Consider the following 20,784-nt stretch of genomic DNA (forward strand, 5'->3'; position numbering starts at 1 on the left):
TCTAATGGTGAAACTTTCAACACAGTATACGTTTTCACCAAGAAATGACCAAGTAAACTATGGTATATCCACACCGGGGAATATTATGAAGCCACCAAAAATAACGTTGCAAATGTCACTGATATGGAAAGCAACTGATGATAGATTAAGTGAAAAATCAGGCCACTAAACAGTGTTTAACCCCATTTTTTGTTCTAAAAGTGCATATGAATAGGAAAAGTCTAGAAGGATGTAACAAAATATTAATAGCAGCTCTTCCCCATGATCAGTGACTTTTTAAAAAAAACTTGCCTATATTTTCTAAGTTTTATATCACAAACATATAAAAGCCTAATATTGGGCTTCCCTGGTGGCACAGTTGTTGAGAGTCTGCCTGCTGATGCAGGGGACACGGGTTTGTGCCCTGGTCCGGGAAGATCCCACATGCTGTGGAGCGGCTAGGCCTGTGAGCCATGGCTGCTAAGCCTGCGCGTCCGGAGCCTGTGCTCTGCAACGGGAGAGGCCACAACAGTGAGAGGCCCACGTATCGCCAAAAAAAAAAAAAGAAAAAGAAAAAGCTTAATATTTGATTTTTTTTTTTTTAAATCACAACTGCAGTAGTAAAATGAAACAAAAGTGTTCTTCACTATAGGGTTTTGCTGGGTTTTGTTTTGTTTTAAATCATTTGACTTATAGGAAAAACCTTTTCCTTCCATCCCACCCCCTCCCTAAGAGGGAGATTTATGCAGCATAAGCTACATAAGCAGGAGTGTATTTCACTTTGTATCACTTTTTATCAAGTATCTTTGAAACTGTGGTAACACTGTGGTTGGTAGTCTGAATTAGATTTTGAAGATTAGTTTTTAGTAAAGTGCTGTTATTTATAAAAATACATAATTGAGAGATCAACCAACCCAACTAAGGCCCCCGGAACAAACACTATTCCAGGAAGAGTATACTGGGCTTTCTTGCTCTGAGGAGTTTCACTTCATAAATGGATTAACTCTTGGTTAACTAGAAAATTCTGGAACAACGAATTTCCCAGTAACGATTTTTTTTTAAAGCAATTCACTATGAAGTATACTCTAAAATACCCTTTCCTTTGCATCCTACCACTGGCAGCTTTTCATCGCCAAAGAGTTCCAAATTCCTGGAGGTCTACAGAGGATGCTCTTTTCTTTGGTATCTTTTACTGGTTTCCAGGAAAATGCCAGTAGGAGGCAGCAACGACTGGTGGCAACAGCGGCGGCTCCACTCTGCACAGTAGTTAGCTACTGGCTTCATTCCTCTGTCATTACAGAAGCAAGATGACACTGTTCTCTAATCCAGCCAAACCTGATAAGTACCATCAACCTGTCACTTCCTACATTTCAAATTCTAACATCACAGCATCAAAGAGTTTTTACATTTCGATTTCTTTTGCTGGCAGCAGCCGGTAGCCTCTCATTCTCCCACGGTATTCTAATGCTGCATTTGCACACCGGGGTTACTCCCAGACTGAATAGCAGGTCATCTCCTGCTCACTGAGCTCATCTGTGGCCCATGTGCTAGGCAATTTAGATCCAATCAGCCCTTATTTAGCTCAAGAGTAATGAGCAGCATAGTGACACAGACTTAAGCCTGACCCTCAGGATACTGCTCATCAAGCAGTAAAACTGTGACAAAATCATTCATCTTCCACCCGCTGGCAAGAAATAATACTCGCACTCACTGTATTACTTTTCAAGATAAAAAAAAAAAAAAGTCCTGAATTTTCATGATGTGAGACATTAATTTGCAGAAAGCTGAATTCCCTTAAACCTCCCTGTTGCTATGAGCTCACCAGGGGGAAATAGGCCTTAGGAGACTGAAATGGAATAAAGAAAATTGCTCTAGCTTTCTTTTCATTTTAAATAAGCCTTAAATCTGACAAGAGATATACTAAAGAGAGAAAAATATATATCTTGTAAGGTAAAGAAGAAACAATTGAAATTAAGAGTTCCAAAGGCTAGTTTCACTCCTTATATATGTTCTCAATTTTGTTAAAATATAAATAAAATTTGAACCAGAGCAATCACTCACCCTTCTCCACAAGGTAGATGGAGAAAGGTAAGGAAGTGTTCCTTATAGGCCATATCATGGCAAAGGTAAATTCATATCATAAAACAAATATGTACTCTGATGTTTTCTAAGAAACACATCTTAAAGAAAACAACTTTAGAGTAATTACCAGAAGATGGTGTGGATAGCTAGGAACATTTTTAAACTACAATAAATGTACTTTTCCACAATTTATAGTGCCTTCTGTGGTCTTATTAATCTAAAAATAATGGGATAATTAAGAGATCAGTTTCCTTCTCTCACTGATACATCACATCATTAAAAAACATGTTTAGTGGCTTACTGTACTATATTAAACATAAATACTTAAATTACTTGCCTCCTTGCTTGCTTCCTCTGAGTACTTCCCTTTTATAACCAAAGGCCACAACGGTAGTCTATCTACCGAGTTTCTTAAGACTGGGTCCACCTACTGAAATTGCAATTTAAGGTCTTTTTATCCATTCCACAGTTGGAAAAGAGTTAACCTTAACAAACACATCACAAATGGGATTTGCCAGTCTTCAATATATTTATTATAACAATTGGTCTTTGGTTTAAGAAACACAGCCCTGTGTGGTACCATGAAAGAGGACAGTGGCAATGCCTTCCTATAAACTTACTGCTGAATTTCATCCAAAGCTTCAAAGATCTGGGTGGTCTAAATACTTATAGTGAACCATGGGGTTCAGACAAGGAACCACAGTGACATAAGTAAGACTGAGGAAAGTAGCTTTTGCCACATCCCAACGTCTTTTGATTTGTTACCATTTTGCTAAAAAGAAATATTCCAGTGCTTGGTACAGAAAATAATCATGGCATTTCTATTCCCCAAGCTCATCCACTTGCAAAAGAATGAAATGTATATTTCTTTTGTCCTTGTCATTTTATCCCAATGTTCATCTCAATTCTTTTCAGTGTTCTTTCACCACTCTTACCTTCTTTTTCCTAATTATGAGAGGTGGAATTAACTGTTTTCATTCAAACTTTGAGAACAACTATGAATCAGAAGACATAAAGCTCCATTCACCTACTTCTTCAAAGTAATCTTGAAAAAAAATCTATAATATAAAGCTCTATTCACCTCTTACTTTACTTTTGTAATTTTTCAGATGGGGTTAAATATTACATCTGACCTAGATTATAACTGGAGATTACAAGACTAGGGGCACAGCAGATAGAAAAAATAGAAGATTAAGAAAAGTGGGTAAGGGCTTCCCTGGTGGTGCAGTGGTTAAGAATCCACCCGCCAATGCAGGGGACACGGGTTAAAGCCCTGGTCCGGGAAGATCCCCCATGCTGCAGAGCAACAAGGCCTGTGAGCCACAACTATGGAGCCTGTGCTCTAGAGCTCGCGAGCCACACCTACTGAAGCCCATGCACTACAACTACTGAAGCCTGTGCACCTAGAGCCTGTGCTCTGCAACAAGAGAAGCCACTGTGATGAGAAGCCCGTGCACTGCAACAAAGAGTAGCCCCTGCTCACGGCAACTAGAGAAAGCCTGCACGCAGCAACAAAGACCCAATGCAGCCAAAAATAAATAAATAAATAAATTCATTTAAAAAAAAAAAGTGGGTAGGACTAAGAAGTCCATGGACACTTTGGTACCTTTTCTTTGTACCCAGCATTCTGAAATTCACACAGATGTGCTTTGCTATGAGTCTACTTTCTTCCATTGTGCTACAGTCACTCAAAAGGCCCTTTCAACAAGGAATCTTCCACTCCAGGGAACTACTTTATTTTATCAATTTTTTCCTCCATTCCATTATTTCAGTTCCCTCTTCCAAATATCTTGCTTCCAACCCAATCCAAACACAGAAGATCTCTACTTTTAGATTCAAAGTGTTCCTGTGGACCCAGCCTTGATGGAGAGGTTCTGGAACCTCTCAAAAACAAGGTAAAAGCTCAAAGGTCCACTTACTCCACCTGTTTAGTAGGAGAATAGTTTGGTTATAAATATTGAATTGGCAAAATAAAATAAACCTTTCAATTAACTGAGATGAATGATGAGAAGATGACAGGAGTCTTCCTGTCATCCTCCAGAAGTCCCTTCCGCCCACTGGTGCTTAGAAGACAAGCACAGAGTTGAAATTCAGATTATGTGTTAAATCCATTAAATCCATAGCCTGGCTGTACAGATACTGTTCTCTACTTTCATGTGGATATCGGCAAGAATTGGGGACCAGTATAAATCATTATCAAATAATACTGAATCGTTGAAGTAATAAAATATGGTGAAAAAGTGATGGTTTCAATAAACACTTACATAAGTACCTTTCTATTTTCTGTCTGTCTTTCATGTAATAAATACATGAGTGTATACCATATATGTGCACTTAACTGGTTTACGGATGTATGCCAAGTGCCTATAATAACACCTGCTATCGTGGTAGGCACTCATAAATATTAGTTGGATTTGCTGAATAATTTGTTTAATGAATTATGTATCCTCTGTAGAAAAACAATTACAATACAAAGTAGAAAGCAATAAAGGGCATTAGAGAGGAAGTGTTACGGAAATTCAAAGGAAAGTGAGATTATTCAAGATTGGGGGCACATGGATAAGTATACGTAGCTTGGAATGAAGGATAACATTGTTCACATAAAAATAAAGAAAATGTAAATGAAGACAACAAACATATATTGAGAGATTATTATGGTCCATGGTGTGGGTAGGTGCAGCATCTAAGTCAGTGCTGACTGAGAGCTCTGCTGCTGTCCACTGCAGCAGCCACTAACTACCTGTAGTCAGTGAGCACTTGATATGTAACTAATGTGACAGAGAAGTTGAATTTGTTATTTTATATTCATTAACTTAAATTGTCACACACAGCTAGTGTGTATGGACAGCAGAGACCTAAGCAGATTTTCACATAAATCCTATAAGGTAGGGGCTGTTTTACAAACGTGCAACTGAAGCTTAGAAAAGGTTAAGTAACTTCCCAAGACTGCACTGTTGGTAAGTAGAGGAGGGATGATTTGATCTCAGGTTTATTAACCCTAAAGCCCCTGTTTTTTATACTATGCTGCAACAGGAAGAACTCTCAAACACTTCCTTAAGAAGCAGAGGAAAAAAGCACAACTTGCTATTGGGGATTTGTCTACTACTGCCCCAAATCCTGACTGCTCCCATGTATGATGCTCCTACATGAAGCTCTCTGATTCCATCTCTAGCTGTGATCTATTTACTACTAACTTCTGAAACCACCTTTTCCTTCCCCCAAATCCCTCTAAATAAGGGTTTTTTTGGTTTGTGTTTTTCTTTTCCTGTACTCTGCCACTCCATCTCTTTGCCTACTCTAACCAGCACTGACCATTTCTGACTTCTGATCTTAACAACTGCTTTCACTCCTTGAATTTAACCCTTTTCTAATCATCCGTTATCACATAACTGCAGCTTATTCAGTCCTCAGATCTGGCTCTACTGTCCTGGCCATGCTCTGGTCTGAACCCTCAACTGGTTTAGACAGGAAAATATTAAAAAAACAGTAAAAAAAGACTTGGAGATTTCTTGGTAATTAGTAGTTCCATTTGACTAAAGTAAAGGAGAACCACAAGAAAAAGTTGCAGAAATAGGTAAGGCCAGACTGTGGATAACTTCGAAAACCATGAAAAGGAATTAGACATTTTCTCTGGGTCTATTAGGATGTCATTAAAGGTGTTAAAATACAGAATGACATAAGCAGAATTGTTCTCCAAGAAGGTAAATGTGGCAAGAGAATATGAGATAAACAAAAGCACAAGTGAAAAAATAAATAGGACTTCATTAAAAATTTTAAAATTTATGCTGCAAAGGACATTAAGAAAGTGAAAAGATAATCCACAGAATGGGAGAAAATATTTGTGAATCATATATCTGATGAGGGACTTGTATTTAAATATTTTAAGAATTCTTATAATTCAGTAACAACAAGACAAATAACCCAATTTAAAAATGGGCAAAGGGTCCAAATAGATATTTCTCCAAAGAAGACATAATGATCAATAAGCACATGAAAAGCATGTGATCAGCATCACTAGCCACCAAGGAAATGCAAATCAAAACCATAATGAAATACCTACTACCTCTCACAACCACTAAGATCACTCAATCAGAAAGACACTTAGCAACCAGTGTTGGTGAGGATGTGGAGAAACTGCAATTCTTATATACTGTAAGCGGGAATGTAAAATGGTGCAACGGGGGCTTCCCTGGTGGTGCAGTGGTTGAGAGTCTGCCTGCCGATGCAGGGGACATGGGTTCGTGCCCCGGTCCGGGAAGATCCCACATGCCGCGGAGTGGCTGGGCCCGTGAGCCATGGCCGCTGAGCCTGCGTGTCCGGAGCCTGTGCTCCACAACGGGAGAGGCCACAACAGTGAGAGGCCTGCGTACCGCAAAAAAAAAAAAAAAAATTGTGCAACGGAAACAGTTTGGCATTTCCTTAAAAGTTTAAACAGAGTTACCACATGACCCAGCAATTCTACTCCTAAGCATATACCCAAGAGAAATAAAAACATGTCCACACAAAAACTTGTACACAAATGTTCACAGCAACATTATTCATAATAGCCAAAAAGTGCAAACAACCCAATGTTCATCAACTGATGAATGGATAAATAAAATGTGGTATATTCATACAGTGGATTATTTGGTAATAAAAAGAAAGTACTGATACATGCTTTAATATGAATAAACCTTGAAATTATTATTCTAAATGAAAGAAACTAGTCACAAAAAATGATGTGTTGCATGATTCCATTTATACGAAAGGTGCAGAATAGGCAAATCTATAGAGACAGAAAGTAGATTAGCGATTGCTAGGGAAGAGGGGTTGGGGAAATTGGGAGTGACTGCTAATAGGTACAGGGTTTCTTTTGGAAGTGACAAACTTCTAAAATTGTGGTGAAGGTTGCACAACTTTGTGAATGTGCTAAAACCATTAATTATATGGTATGTGAACTTTATCTTAATAAGGCTGGTCAAAAAGTGAATTGTATAAGTGATATACCTCAAAAAAGCCGATTAAAAAAAAAAAAGGTGGTTTGAGAAGGGAAGGCACTGGAGGCAGGGAGATTAGGCAAGCATTAATAATGGTCTAAAAATGGAGGAAATGGTAGTGAGAATGAAGAAGGGATAATAAAAGAGAGCCTCCAAAGACATTAAAAAAAATTCTCTCACTCAACTAGATATATAGAGAAAGGAAGGACATACATACATGTCACATTTCTACCTCTAAAAAATTACTTTTCTTTTTCTACAGCAGCTCATTACTGTCTTAGTAACACAGAATCACAATTTCCAATAGTTCTATAATTGTTGAGGCAATGTTCATGTTCTCTACAATCCTGACTTTATTTTTACAACAAAGAACCTGATTCATTTACCCATCAAAAAGCCATTTCCTAAACGGCCACTACGTAAAAGGTACTATATTAGGGATGGGTTAAAAACCATCCAAGGTAAGTCCACACACACACACACACACACACACACACACACACACACACACAGGTCCGCTGAGGTTTCCCGGCATAAAGTGTAGTACAAAGAAACAATTATATTATGGGTTCTTTTGAAAATAATAATAATGATAATAATAGCAACATCTAACATTTATTGAACACTCACTAATATGCCAGGGACTATGTTAGTCACTTTACATTCCTGATTACATGTAATCCTTAAAGGTTTGTGCTATTATCCTCATTTTATCAATAAGGTTGAGATTTGGACACCTAACTTTTCCCTTATAATACTTTAAAAGAATCACTTTGTACTTAGGCAAGGAGAATTCATACCTATGTAACAGATCTAGTTGGAGACTAAATAAATGACCCAAAATATTAACTCCTATATATGAAAAATTAAGTAGATAACTTATGTTTCAGCAAAATACAAAAATGGTACACAAACATTGCCAAGTTATCAGGGGGAGTTGACAGTACTGCATGAATTTATAAAATATGTAACATAAAAGGGCCATAGTAAACACACTTTGCAAAATTCAAGCCTGGTAAAGAGCAAATAAGCAAACAAACAAAAAAGCTAATTAATAGTATATATGTAAAAATCTCAGTTGAAAGATATATGAAATATTTAATGAAGGTAAATATTTACATTTTATATATTTCCAAAATACTAATACTAGTACATCCCCTTAGAGATGCTTTCTCTGAAGCAACCAAAACTGGTAGATTGATCACTCTTAGTGGACAACACAAATATCTGATTTTTCAAATAAAAACTGGAAATATATTTTTCCATGGAGCATACTCATGTGTTCCCTCTCAAATTATTAGAACATTGCCCTAAAAATTTGCATAAAATCAAATCAAAATCTGCATCAAATATATATTTCATATATATAGTATAAATGATGTACATATGTATATACATGACACACATATGTACACATACATAGATATATGTGCATATATATACATGATGAAACAGCAGATCAGCAGATATTTTGGGCAATCCAGGATATACTAATCAAACTTTGCAAATAAATAACTCATAATAATTTGATTACTTAAAAAATCACATTAGTTTCAAAGTTGTTTTGTAGTAAGCCATTCTTCAATAATTAGAAGCTGTAACCCATTATACTAACAGAACACCCAACATCAAAAGGAGGAAAAGGCTTGCATGCTGTCAAGAGTCCCTTTTCTATTTTTCCTGAAAAATCATGTAAATTATTTGGCAATCAGCAGAGCCTCACAAGAATATTTCCCCTTGTACTACCTCCTTCCCTACCTAGAAAATTCCCAGTTATCTCTCCAAAGGAAAGATAAAAAAAATTTTTTTTTGTTTAGAATAAATGATACCATACCGATAAAGGTTAAAATAACTATTGAGCGTGGAAAATATTTGAGGGGAATGATATACAGTTTTTCTGTGCACGTGTGTGTGCACACGTGCACACACACGTGCACACACACACACACCCATCCCAAATATCAAAAAAGATGTATAACAGATGAACTTGCAAGTTCGTGGAAAAAGAAGAAAAGGATTTAAAAATATATGTACTTTCAAAATGTATTTTGAAGCCAGAAAAAAGAATCTTAAACCTTTTAAGGAGTTGCACTTGAGCACGTACCATATCAAAAACAGGTAATCATCCCTTCTGAATTATTTCTTAGTCTCCACATTTAACATCTTAGACAAGTTTTCAGCTGCCTTTATACTTCTTTGAAACTAGGCTCTTGTTTAATATAAAATAGGATGTCAGTTGATCAATATCCATTTGGCTTAAATTCATAAGTCCACAACCCCCCTTAAGTGGTAGAACAAACAGGTACAAGGCCTGAAGATTTATTGTTTCTTTTTAAACGCCGAATGATATTTGCAGATGCCAAAAGGCATTTTGAAATCACTCTACCCCTACTTCAGTACAAATGAAAAAGGGGGATGGGGAGGAGAGAGAATCTCATGAGGCCTTGTATGTCAAGTTTTTGCCCAGAGCTAATTTTCATAGCTGTGTTATAAAACCCTGAAAATGGAGGTTTATAATGGAAATGCTGACAGACCCTTAACTATAGCAGCATGAATGGATATAATTAAAGAAAAGCTTTTGGCTACACCTAACTCCACAAATTAAAGACTGCCATTTTTATATTAACCTCAAATAACAGCCAAGTGAGAACTAGAAATGTGATTTCAGAAAGGGAATGTGAAATGTTAAAGATGACTGCTCAAACTATTTGACTTTCGGAGTTTTAAACACAGAGGCATTTAGTTAACATAACCAAGTCAGTATTTTCATAATGCTACTTAATCAGCGATAAAGAATGCTCTGGTGAGCCAGCAGCTCCAGTTAGCAGAAAGTGGCATATGAAGTTATTATTTCTTAACAGCCTAGAGGGAGCCGCTTCTCCCTTTAATCAGTGATCTTAGTTCCTTCCTACTTATAATTTCTCTGTCATACAGTTATAAAACTATTACCCAGTTCAACACACACAGGCACACATCCTGCACACACATTTATGCAAGGACCGGTACCTTATTCCCACCTGAATTACAAAACAGAAGAGATTGTTAAGGTAAAGTATTTCATTCTTTCCCTTGTCAGGGATGCAGCCAGGAATAAATATCATCAATCTATGTAACCCATCTTCCCTATCTAAACCAAAATTCAAAGAATTTAGCTCTGTTCTTAACTTAAAAGGAAAAAAAAAGCCTATGCTTTAATTTTTAACAACTATTCAAATTATTTTTAAACTTTCTAATAGTATTAGTAGAAAAAATATTACAGGATACCTAAAAGACGCCTATGAAAAGATCTTCAGTGAAGTTTCAGATTTTGGGTTAAGAAATTAGGAACACATCTCTATGATCAAATACCTAGAGGACTTTTCTTGTGTTTCCCCTCCCTGCCTCCCTTCCTTCTTTCTTTCTTTTTAAGGTAAACAATTCTGAATGATCTCTGGGGCTCCTTTTCCCCCAAAGATCCCAAACTAAAAGCAAGTCTGCCTTGACAATATCTGCCTTGGAAGGAAGTACTGAAGATTGATATAATAAAATAAAACTATGCAAGTCACAGTCCCTCTTACTATATACCGCAATGAGTCTCATTGAAGGACTGCGTGCAAATTACTATGCAAGCTTCAGAAATTTAAAAGATGGCAGTGCCTAAACCATGACAGCATTAATAATGACCTGCACATTACTACACCATTCTTATTCACACATTGATCTCATACTGCTCGATAACCTTGGCAACAGAAGTTCTGCATGATTTCACATTCTCTTACAGCAACTGTTTTTGATCACAGTTGACCAGTATAAAACAAAACCAAAAATAAACATTTGTACAAGGAATTAAATGTTACCAACATAAATAGTTGTGTCCTTTTTTTCACTGGTTAGTCCTGAAAAGCAACAACATACTCCTTGCCCCCTGGTCAAGATGATACCAAATTACAATCTCAAACCAGATCTCGTTTAAAAGAAATTATTAATACAAATGTAAAGTTACTCTCACCTTATATAATTGAGAGTTGTCATTATGCCTCTTGATTCTGACCTCTGTACTTCTGAATACATGGATTAACAGAGATGCATTATACTTTACAAGGTACTTGGCAAGCAATATTTTTGCAACACTCCTGACATGCTCTAATGCTAAAAACTTCTACTAAATTGAATTTAAACGGCAAAAATTTGATTTTTTACCAGAAGTGAAATTTAGATGGTTGAAGTGGTGCTAATAATAAATCAAAGATAAATTACTATTATAAATAAAATGTGATTTACCTGTCTCCACACCTCTTTGTGATTTATTTTTCCAACTAATGACTCATTAAAAAAATATGTAACTTGCAAAATTATAAAAACAAAGTAATCAAAAGCCCCAATAAGAAATTACCCTTTTTTTTCCACAGCAAAAATAAAAGGTAAAAGCACTCAGAAGTATACATGAGTAGTGGTAATACTTTCAGGTTTGCCAACAGATTTCATTCATCTAATTACTTCCTAATTTATAAAAACTGTAGTGGTATGGTTAGTGTCTGTTTAGTTATTTGTAAACTATTATAAAGACAGTGTAGGGCTTCCCCGGTGGCACGGTGGTTGAGAGTCCGCCTGCCGATGCAGGGGACACGGGTTCGTGCCCCGGTCCGGGAAGATCCCACATGCCGCAGAGCATCTGGGCCCGTGAGTCATGGCCGCTGAGCCTGCACGTCGGGAGCCTGTGCTCCGCAACGGGAAAAGCCACAACAGTAAGAGGCCCACATACCGCAAAAAAAAAAAAAAAAAAAAAGACAGTGTAAGAAGGCAGCTATGGTATAGGGGTTAGAGTCTGAGGGGTGATTCTGAAACAACTGTGTTATTTTAGGTAAATTACAAAAAGTAAAAAGTCTCCATGTTTCCATTTCTTCATCTATAAACAGGGATGACAGGATTGGTCATTGAGACAGTACTTATAAACTGTACATCTTTTAAGAATACAAGAATTATTCTTGTGCTTCTAGTTACTACTTTTGAAAAATGACCAAAAAAATTCCAGTTAAGAGCTTGAAGACAAAAAGTCAGTAAATAAAGAAAAAGTAATTTCCTATTTATTACTTTTGCTGTATTTCCATTTTTAAAGCCTCTCCAACCTTCAAAATAAATCTCCTTCTCCTATTACCAAGTTTCCATTAACATTTTTAACAAACTTCTGTGTTTAATTTATCTTGGAATGCATATTTTCTAAATATACTCCATACACTAATCTAAAAATGAGAAAGGAGGCTTTCTCATACACGATCAGGGAGACTGAAATTGGTGCAAAAATTTTTAAATTAAATGGGACGATTAAACGGGACTGGAATATCCACCCACATTTAAAATGCACATACACAAATTCACTCTTAGGAATTAATCTACAGATATACCTTCACAAGTACACAGAGAATACATATATAAAGATGTTAAAACTGTGTTTAAAATAACAAAATGGTAAATAATATAAATTTCCAGTTTTTGGAGATTGGCTAAATAAAGTTTGGTGCATCCATATAATGAAACACCAAGTATCCATTAAAAACAACTAGATAGGTCTCCATATACTAACATGAAAAGCTGTCTAGGAAATATTAAGTGAAAAAATGAAGTTGCAGAACAAAGATCATTTCTTTTGTGTTTTAAGCCTGTGAATGGGAAGAAGTCTGGAAGGTTCTATAACAAACCATTTTAATCTATGGAGTAGAAATAGAGCATCACTGAGGTTGGACCAGATAATTGTTGCGTGAGCTGTCCTGTACATTGTAGGCTATTTATGTAGCAGTACCTGACCTCCACCCACTAGATGCTGGGTAGCACCCCTCATATATGTGGCAATCAAAAACTTCTCCAGGCACTGCCCAATGTCCCCTGGGGGAAAAACTCACCCCTAGGTGAGAACCATTGAACTAGAGAATAAAGGAGTAAAGTTGGGGAGATGAACTTTTACTTGTCACCTTATACCTCATTTTTTTTTTCTTTTACCATTTTTACCAACACAACATACTACATTTGCAATTTAAAGAAACATTTCAGGGACTTCCCTGGTAGCACAGTGGTTAAGAATCCACCTGCAAATGCAGGGGACATGGGTTCCAGCCCTGGTCTGGGAAGATCCCACATGCCACAGAGCAACTTAGCCCGTGTGCCACAACTACTGAGCCTGTGCTGTAGATCCCATGAGCCAGAACTACTGAGCCCGCGTGCCACAACTACTGAAGCCTGCACGCCTACAGCCCGTGCTGTACAACAAGAGAAGCCACTGCAATGAGAAGCCTGCTGACTGCAATGAAGAGTAGCCCCTGATCTCTGCCACTAAAGTCCATGCGCAGCAACGAAGACCCAACACAGCCATAAAAAAAAAAAAAAAAAAAATGTTCCTTTAAAAAAAAAAAAAGAAAAATTTCACAACAAAAGAAGATTCCTCCACACTGCCCCACTGCTCTCTGAACTACTGGATTGGCCAAAAAGTTCGTTCAGGTTTTCTGAACGAACTTTTTGGCCAACCCAATACTTTGAAGAACCTCAAAAAAAAAAAAAAAAAGTTCCTCCAAATTTCTAACTAAAAAGTTAAATAGTATTTGTAAGATATCTTTGTTTAAAAAAATATATATATAAGAAACAATACAATTGTTAAGACAAATAAAAAAGACTTGTCTATCTTTAATGGAAAAGGTAGAAAGATATATGGATTCTGCCACTTGGTTCCATGACTGCATCTTCCCAAGATGCCCAAACTCTCACATCATTTTCTACTCCTTTGCCCAGACTGCAGCACTATCACCAGGATGGTTTAGACCAGCTCCCTCCTCTTTCTTCTTGTTTTGTATATTCAGACAAATATAAACAAACAAACCAAAAATGGTACCAGAAATATGGAAATTCCTAATTCTGCCCCAGAAGCACAGGAAAGTACTACTTACCACTTATTTAAAAATTGAACAAACAGAATGAATTTGGCACTTGGAAAAGTATATTATCTACTAATAAACTCTACTAGACTAAGAAAGAACAAATGTACTTCGTGGAGAAGATCCAGAATCAGTAAAAGCTTCTTCTAATGAAGTTGGCTATTCATTTACTTATCCATTTATCTATCCATCAACCTAAAAATTTGATACAGCTTACATTGGGGGATAAGGGGATGATTATCTGATCAAGAACTAAAGTACATAAATATAAAAACTACACAAAATCTAAAGAGTGAAAACCCGTGGATTAATCTGTATGAACACATAGCCCAACATAAAGCAAATTAAGAAAATTAGTAGTAAATGAAACTTGTAATGAATAAATGTCCAAAATTTGGAAATTTCATCAAGTTTTCTCTTTGAAAAACAGATGCTACTTTTGTAATGTGCAGCTAAGAAGAGGGAAGCAGTCCCTTCATTAACTTCAGACATGATTTTAAATAAAATCATATTTTTATACCTAACTTTTACACAACTTTTTAGTGACAGTGACTAATTCCACTGAGTGGTAGTATCTAACTTCTCAAGAACATGTACTTTAAAGGTGAAACTGTTATGTAGAAAGGGCCATATAGGCAATAAATGTCATAATCACTGTTCTTATCCATTATTGTTTGGGTCGGAGGGTATCTGCACATTTGCATAATTTAAGTGGATCTGAGACCAGTAAGTTTCGTATAGAAGATTGGTGTTATAAATAGAACAATCCTATCTTTTTTTAAAATAAATTTATTTATTTATTTTTGGCTGTGTTGGGGCTTCATTGCTGTGTGTGGGCTTTCTCTAGTTGTGAGTGGGAGTTACTCTTTGTTGTGGTGCGCAGGTTTCTCATTACGGTGGCCTCTCGTTGTGGAGCACAGGCTCTAGGTGTGTGGGCTTCAGTAGTTGTGGCACGTGGGCTCAGTAGTTGTGGCGTGCAGGCTCAGTAGTTGTGGTGCACAGGCTTAGTTGCTCCACGGCATGTGGGATCTTCCCAGACCAGGGCTCGAACCCATGTCCCCTGCACTGGCAGGCGGATTCTTAACCACTATGCCACCAAGGAAGCCCCGAACAATCCTATCTTAATCTTAGAATAAGCTATTTCAGCTGGAAGTACTGTACTGGCTAAAAAGTTCATTTGGGTTTTTCTGTAAGATCTTTTGGAAAAACCCAAACAAATTTTTTGGCCAACCAAGTATTTCATGCATTTGAGGCTGCAACTCTGCAGCAAAATATTTAAAGAAACTTACTTTTTTTTAATGGTACAATGTGGCCAAAACCTCCTTACGCACACAAAACTGCTTATGTTTCAATGAAAGCCACCTCAGATTTGAGCTCATGGTCTTGCTTAGAATGTCTGAAATATCCCTCTGGATAATAATGCTCTTCTAGGAGAGGCAGAGAGGAAAGAAGGGGCCAAGAGGCATGGCTCTTGGACTACACCAGAGCTATGCTTGATTTAGTTTAGTTTTATGTGTTTGCACATAAGCTTCCTTTCAAAGAAGCACTGTTTGAAAACTACTGATTTCTGTTACATTGCAGTAAAACTCCTTTAACTCCTCTCTTTACAACTAAATTTCATGAGTATGTCAAAAGGAAAACTTTAATATAGAATCAACACAGGTGATGATATAAAGCAAATCAATAAATCAGAACCTTACTGGAAAGCATACCTGATTCTGGCCAGAACAGCTTGTAGAAAGCTCAACACTGTCCTAAGTTCAGATTCTTGACAAGCTCGTAGAAGCATACTAAAGCCATCATTAAGCAGTTTTTCATGGGAAGGATGCAAGCAATGGCTAGTCTCAAACACTTCTTGAACACCATCGATATATATGGAAAGAAGTGACCAGAGAGTCTGTCTTTGTCCCATTTCATCATTCTTAGATACCAAGAACTCCTTTGCTTTCTCCCGGAAAGCACCTGAAAATATCTCAGCCAAAACACTGATGTCCAGGTTTTTCTGGGTGTACATCAAGAGGAAGGCCATCTGACCCTTCCAAATGAGAGGAGATGTTATAAAGGCAGGCTTGAGGAAATTTAGGAGGCCTAAAACATGACTTGCTACATCTTCCACCTCTGCCACACATGCTAACAGTAGAAAAAGGCTGAAAAAGTTTTGCAGACCAACTTCAGTTAGTTCTTCCATTCTTTTTTGATGGAATTTAGAATATATCCTGTAAAACAAAAAGCTGAATTAATAAAATTGTTTCATTCACAAAAATGCATCTTTCAAAATAACATTTCACTCAATACTCATGATAGTCTCATTACTTTAAATTGTTATCTATTATGCCACCAAGGAAGCCCCGAACAATCCTATCTTAATCTTAGAATAAGCTATTTCAGCTGGAAGTACTGTACTGGCTAAAAAGTTCATTTGGGTTTTTCTGTAAGATCTTTTGGAAAAACCCAAACAAATTTTTTGGCCAACCAAGTATTTCATGCATTTGAGGCTGCAACTCTGCAGCAAAATATTTAAAGAAACTTACTTTTTTTTAATGGTACAATGTGGCCAAAACCTCCTTACGCACACAAAACTGCTTATGTTTCAATGAAAGCCACCTCAGATTTGAGCTCATGGTCTTGCTTAGAATGTCTGAAATATCCCTCTGGATAATAATGCTCTTCTAGGAGAGGCAGAGAGGAAAGAAGGGGCCAAGAGGCATGGCTCTTGGACTACACCAGAGCTATGCTTGATTTAGTTTAGTTTTATGTGTTTGCACATAAGCTTCCTTTCAAAGAAGCACTGTTTGAAAACTACTGATTTCTGTTACATTGCAGTAAAACTCCTTTAACTCCTCTCTTTACAACTAAATTTCATGAGTATGTCAAAAGGAAAACTTTAATATAGAATCAACACAGGTGATGATATAAAGCAAATCAATAAATCAGAACCTTACTGGAAAGCATACCTGATTCTGGCCAGAACAGCTTGTAGAAAGCTCAACACTGTCCTAAGTTCAGATTCTTGACAAGCTCGTAGAAGCATACTAAAGCCATCATTAAGCAGTTTTTCATGGGAAGGATGCAAGCAATGGCTAGTCTCAAACACTTCTTGAACACCATCGATATATATGGAAAGAAGTGACCAGAGAGTCTGTCTTTGTCCCATTTCATCATTCTTAGATACCAAGAACTCCTTTGCTTTCTCCCGGAAAGCACCTGAAAATATCTCAGCCAAAACACTGATGTCCAGGTTTTTCTGGGTGTACATCAAGAGGAAGGCCATCTGACCCTTCCAAATGAGAGGAGATGTTATAAAGGCAGGCTTGAGGAAATTTAGGAGGCCTAAAACATGACTTGCTACATCTTCCACCTCTGCCACACATGCTAACAGTAGAAAAAGGCTGAAAAAGTTTTGCAGACCAACTTCAGTTAGTTCTTCCATTCTTTTTTGATGGAATTTAGAATATATCCTGTAAAACAAAAAGCTGAATTAATAAAATTGTTTCATTCACAAAAATGCATCTTTCAAAATAACATTTCACTCAATACTCATGATAGTCTCATTACTTTAAATTGTTATCTATTTCTACATTATGGTGCTATTGTGTCACTTTTCCTGCTTAGAAAACAACCTCACAGAACACCACTGACTCTCCTTACCTTCAAATTTCTCAAGGATGCAGCAAGCACCTATAAGTGAATCAAAGGATTCAGTGGCTTTCCCCAAAGGACAGTAAAAATGTTCTTTTCATATAGTACATGGCTTTTCCTTTTATTTTAGTCCCCCTATTACCTTTCTTTTTAAATTCTTATTGACAAATAAAAAAGAGTACATAATCCTTTTAAGTACAACTTGTTGCACTTTATAGAAATCTTAACAGGTCAATTTTATGTAACAGTTTTCCTTAAGCCATTTCTCCCTCTACCCTTCACAAAGACTTGGCTCTTGCTGTACTTATATGTTAAGACATAATTTAAAGCTCCGGAAAAATTATTTTTACCTACTTACAAAGAAAAATTGTTAGTGTTCAAATATCCAAGACTAGCCATTTAAAAAGCTGCTGTCAATACTATTTAATACAATTTAAAAGTTGATGTACTTTTCTTTCATCAATTAAGGGATTAGAATTGAAAACCATTTTGAATCTTATCTATGGATTGTTAACTTTCTTTGTAACTTCTATAATTGGTTTATTCAAGACAGAAATGATTAATGCTTATGAGAGGTTAAATGTTTATCTATAAACAATGAAGCTGATAAGCTCTTGAAAGTAAAGATCTGCTTAATTATCTTTATATCCTCCATCTTGCCCATGATAGCGCTTGGTAGAGAGACTTGTTACTGAATTCCAATTTCTTTTGGCAATAAAGTTCTGAGTATTATGTCTTCCATAAAATGAATTAAGATTCAAAAACAAACAGGCAAACAGAACAAAATAAAAAAACTACTGTTTGAGCTACCTAATTACTTGGAGGTTTAACAAAGACACTACCATTAAAAAAAAAAAAGTATATTCTAAATAAAAAATCCAAACTGCATCACCATAACCTTGCAAGAATTATTCATTGTGTGAATCAAACAGGAATTTCATGTAGTGATTCTTGAGAAGTCTCTACCTAAATTAAAAAGTATTCTGCTGTGAGAGCTTCCACCACATAAGCTGAGCAAGTGGTAGAGGGCAGTCTACTGCACTGAGGGCTAGAAAAGGGGCTAATAGGCAAAAGAAGTAGAACAAGGTTAGACAATTAAGAATATGGAGGTTCCTTAAAAAACTACAAATAGAACTACCATATGACCCAGCAATTCCACTAATGGGCATATACCCTGAGAAAACCATAATTCAAAAAGAGTCATGTACCAAAATGTTCACTGCAACTCTATTTACAATAGCCAGGAGATGGAAACAACCTAAGTGTCCATCATCGGATGAATGGATAAAGAAGATGTGGCACATATATACAATGGAATATTACTCAGCCATAAAAAGAAATGAAATTGATCTATTTGTAATGAGGTGGATAGGCCTAGAGTCTGTCATACAGAGTGAAGTAAGTCAGAAAGAGAGAGACAAATACCATATGCTAACACATATATATGGAATTTAAGGGAATAAAATGTCATGAAGAACCTAGGGGTAAGACGGGAATAAGAGGGGAATAAAGACACAGACCTACTAGAGAATGGACTTGAGGATATGGGGAGGGGGAAGGGTAATCTGCAACAAAGTGAGAGAGAGAGGCATGGACATATATACACTACCAAACGTAAGGTAGATAGCTAGTGGGAAGCAGCCGCATAGCACAGGGAGATCAGCTCGGTGCTTTGTGACCGCCTGGAGGGGTGGGATAGGGAGGGTGGGAGGGAGGGAGACGCAAGAGGGAAGAGATATGGGAGCATATGTATATATATAACTGATTCATTTTGTTGTAAAGCAGAAACTAACACACCATTGTAAAGCAATTATACTCCAATAAAGATGTTAAAAAAAAAAATCACACCCATTTAACAAGCAAAACTTTCAAAAAAGAATAGACAAATGTGACCAAAAGTTTATTTTACCACACCAGAAATGAAAATGGCATACTCCTCAAATGAGAACATCAGAGTTATTTGGTTCTATTATATTCTGGTTAGTTTTCATGCAAGAAAGCAGGGCTTGTGGGACTGGTGGGCTCCAAGAACACGAAGTTTTATAGACTGAATCTACCACCTGCCAATGTATGATTTGGAGATGTTTCTTATTTCTATAATTTTAAATAAAATACATACAAAGAATTACATAAAACATTACAATTAATTTTGACAAGAAAAATAACAGTTCTCTTATATCCCTGCATTTAATATATGGAATGTCAAACTTTAGGACTGATGAGACAAATAAGAAACTAAAATCCTCCCCAAGTTATGGATACTAGGTTTGGTCCTTACTATAACAAATTGGCAAGATCAAAATGCTCCATAATTTGCTGTCCTACATTAACGAATACATTTAAAATGTAAACCATAAAGACAAACATGCACAAGTTAACTTAAAAAATACAAACAGTAAAACTTCTCCAAAGATATAAGTGAACATTCATGACAAAGAAAGATATAGCACATACCTTCCTTTGACTTGTTTCCAAGGATGAGGGCCATTGTTCTTCATTGCTTTCTTAACAACTTTTGCCAAAATGCAAAGGAAAATAGTGTAACTACTGCTGGATTTATACAGGTCATGATCTTGTTTATCACAACAGCAGGTCTTCACCATTTCTAGCATAGACAAGGGTGACTTAATGACATATGTAAGGCCTTTCAAAGGAAGCCAAGAAATACTGAAAGAACTATTCTAAAAGCAAAAGACAGAAAACAAGTATTAAGTCTCTGAATAAATAAAAATGGAAAGCCGTAAAGCCCAATTAGCTCACTAGAAGTTTGACTCTTCTTAATCATAAAAATTACACAGCCATTACCACATATTCCCCTAAAATAAAAATTCCATTCAAGCACAGAACACCAAGGGGTATTCAAATTCCTGGATTATCCCCAAAATGTCTTTTAAACTGTTGGTTTGTTCAAATTTGGATAGCAACAAGATCCATACATTGCATTTGGTTGACATGCCTCTTAAATCTCTTTTATTCTATAAATTTCCCAATGTTTTTGTCACAACATTTATCAGGTAATTTATTGTGTGATATTTCCTAGATTCTGGATTTAGCTGCTTGTATCTTCCTAGACTCATTAATATATTCTTTCATCCTCTACCTTTTCTGTAAAGTGGTAGCTGTACCTAGCAGACTGGTCAGATTCATGTCAAGTTTTCTGGTGAGAATCTTTCATTCGTAGTACTGAATACTTCCTATTTCAGTTAGCA

At 36.5% G+C, this 20,784-nt stretch overlaps 1 protein-coding gene across 1 annotated transcript in view; it reads right to left on the reverse strand.

Moving 5' to 3' along the window:
- Positions 1–20,784, reverse strand: part of MMS22L (MMS22 like, DNA repair protein) — a 143,451-nt gene that overhangs the window by 67,853 nt on the left and 54,814 nt on the right. The window contains exons 12-13 of the mRNA XM_007467195.1: positions 20,030–20,256; positions 16,891–17,394 (exon numbers count right to left, since the gene is read on the reverse strand). Coding sequence (XP_007467257.1) covers positions 16,891–17,394; positions 20,030–20,256 — 731 coding nt within the window. The remainder of the gene's footprint in view (positions 1–16,890; positions 17,395–20,029; positions 20,257–20,784) is intronic.

The sequence above is a fragment of the Lipotes vexillifer genome, unplaced genomic scaffold (genome assembly GCF_000442215.2).
Source record: "Lipotes vexillifer unplaced genomic scaffold, Lipotes_vexillifer_v1.1 scaffold185, whole genome shotgun sequence".
Lineage (NCBI taxonomy): Eukaryota > Metazoa > Chordata > Mammalia > Artiodactyla > Lipotidae > Lipotes > Lipotes vexillifer.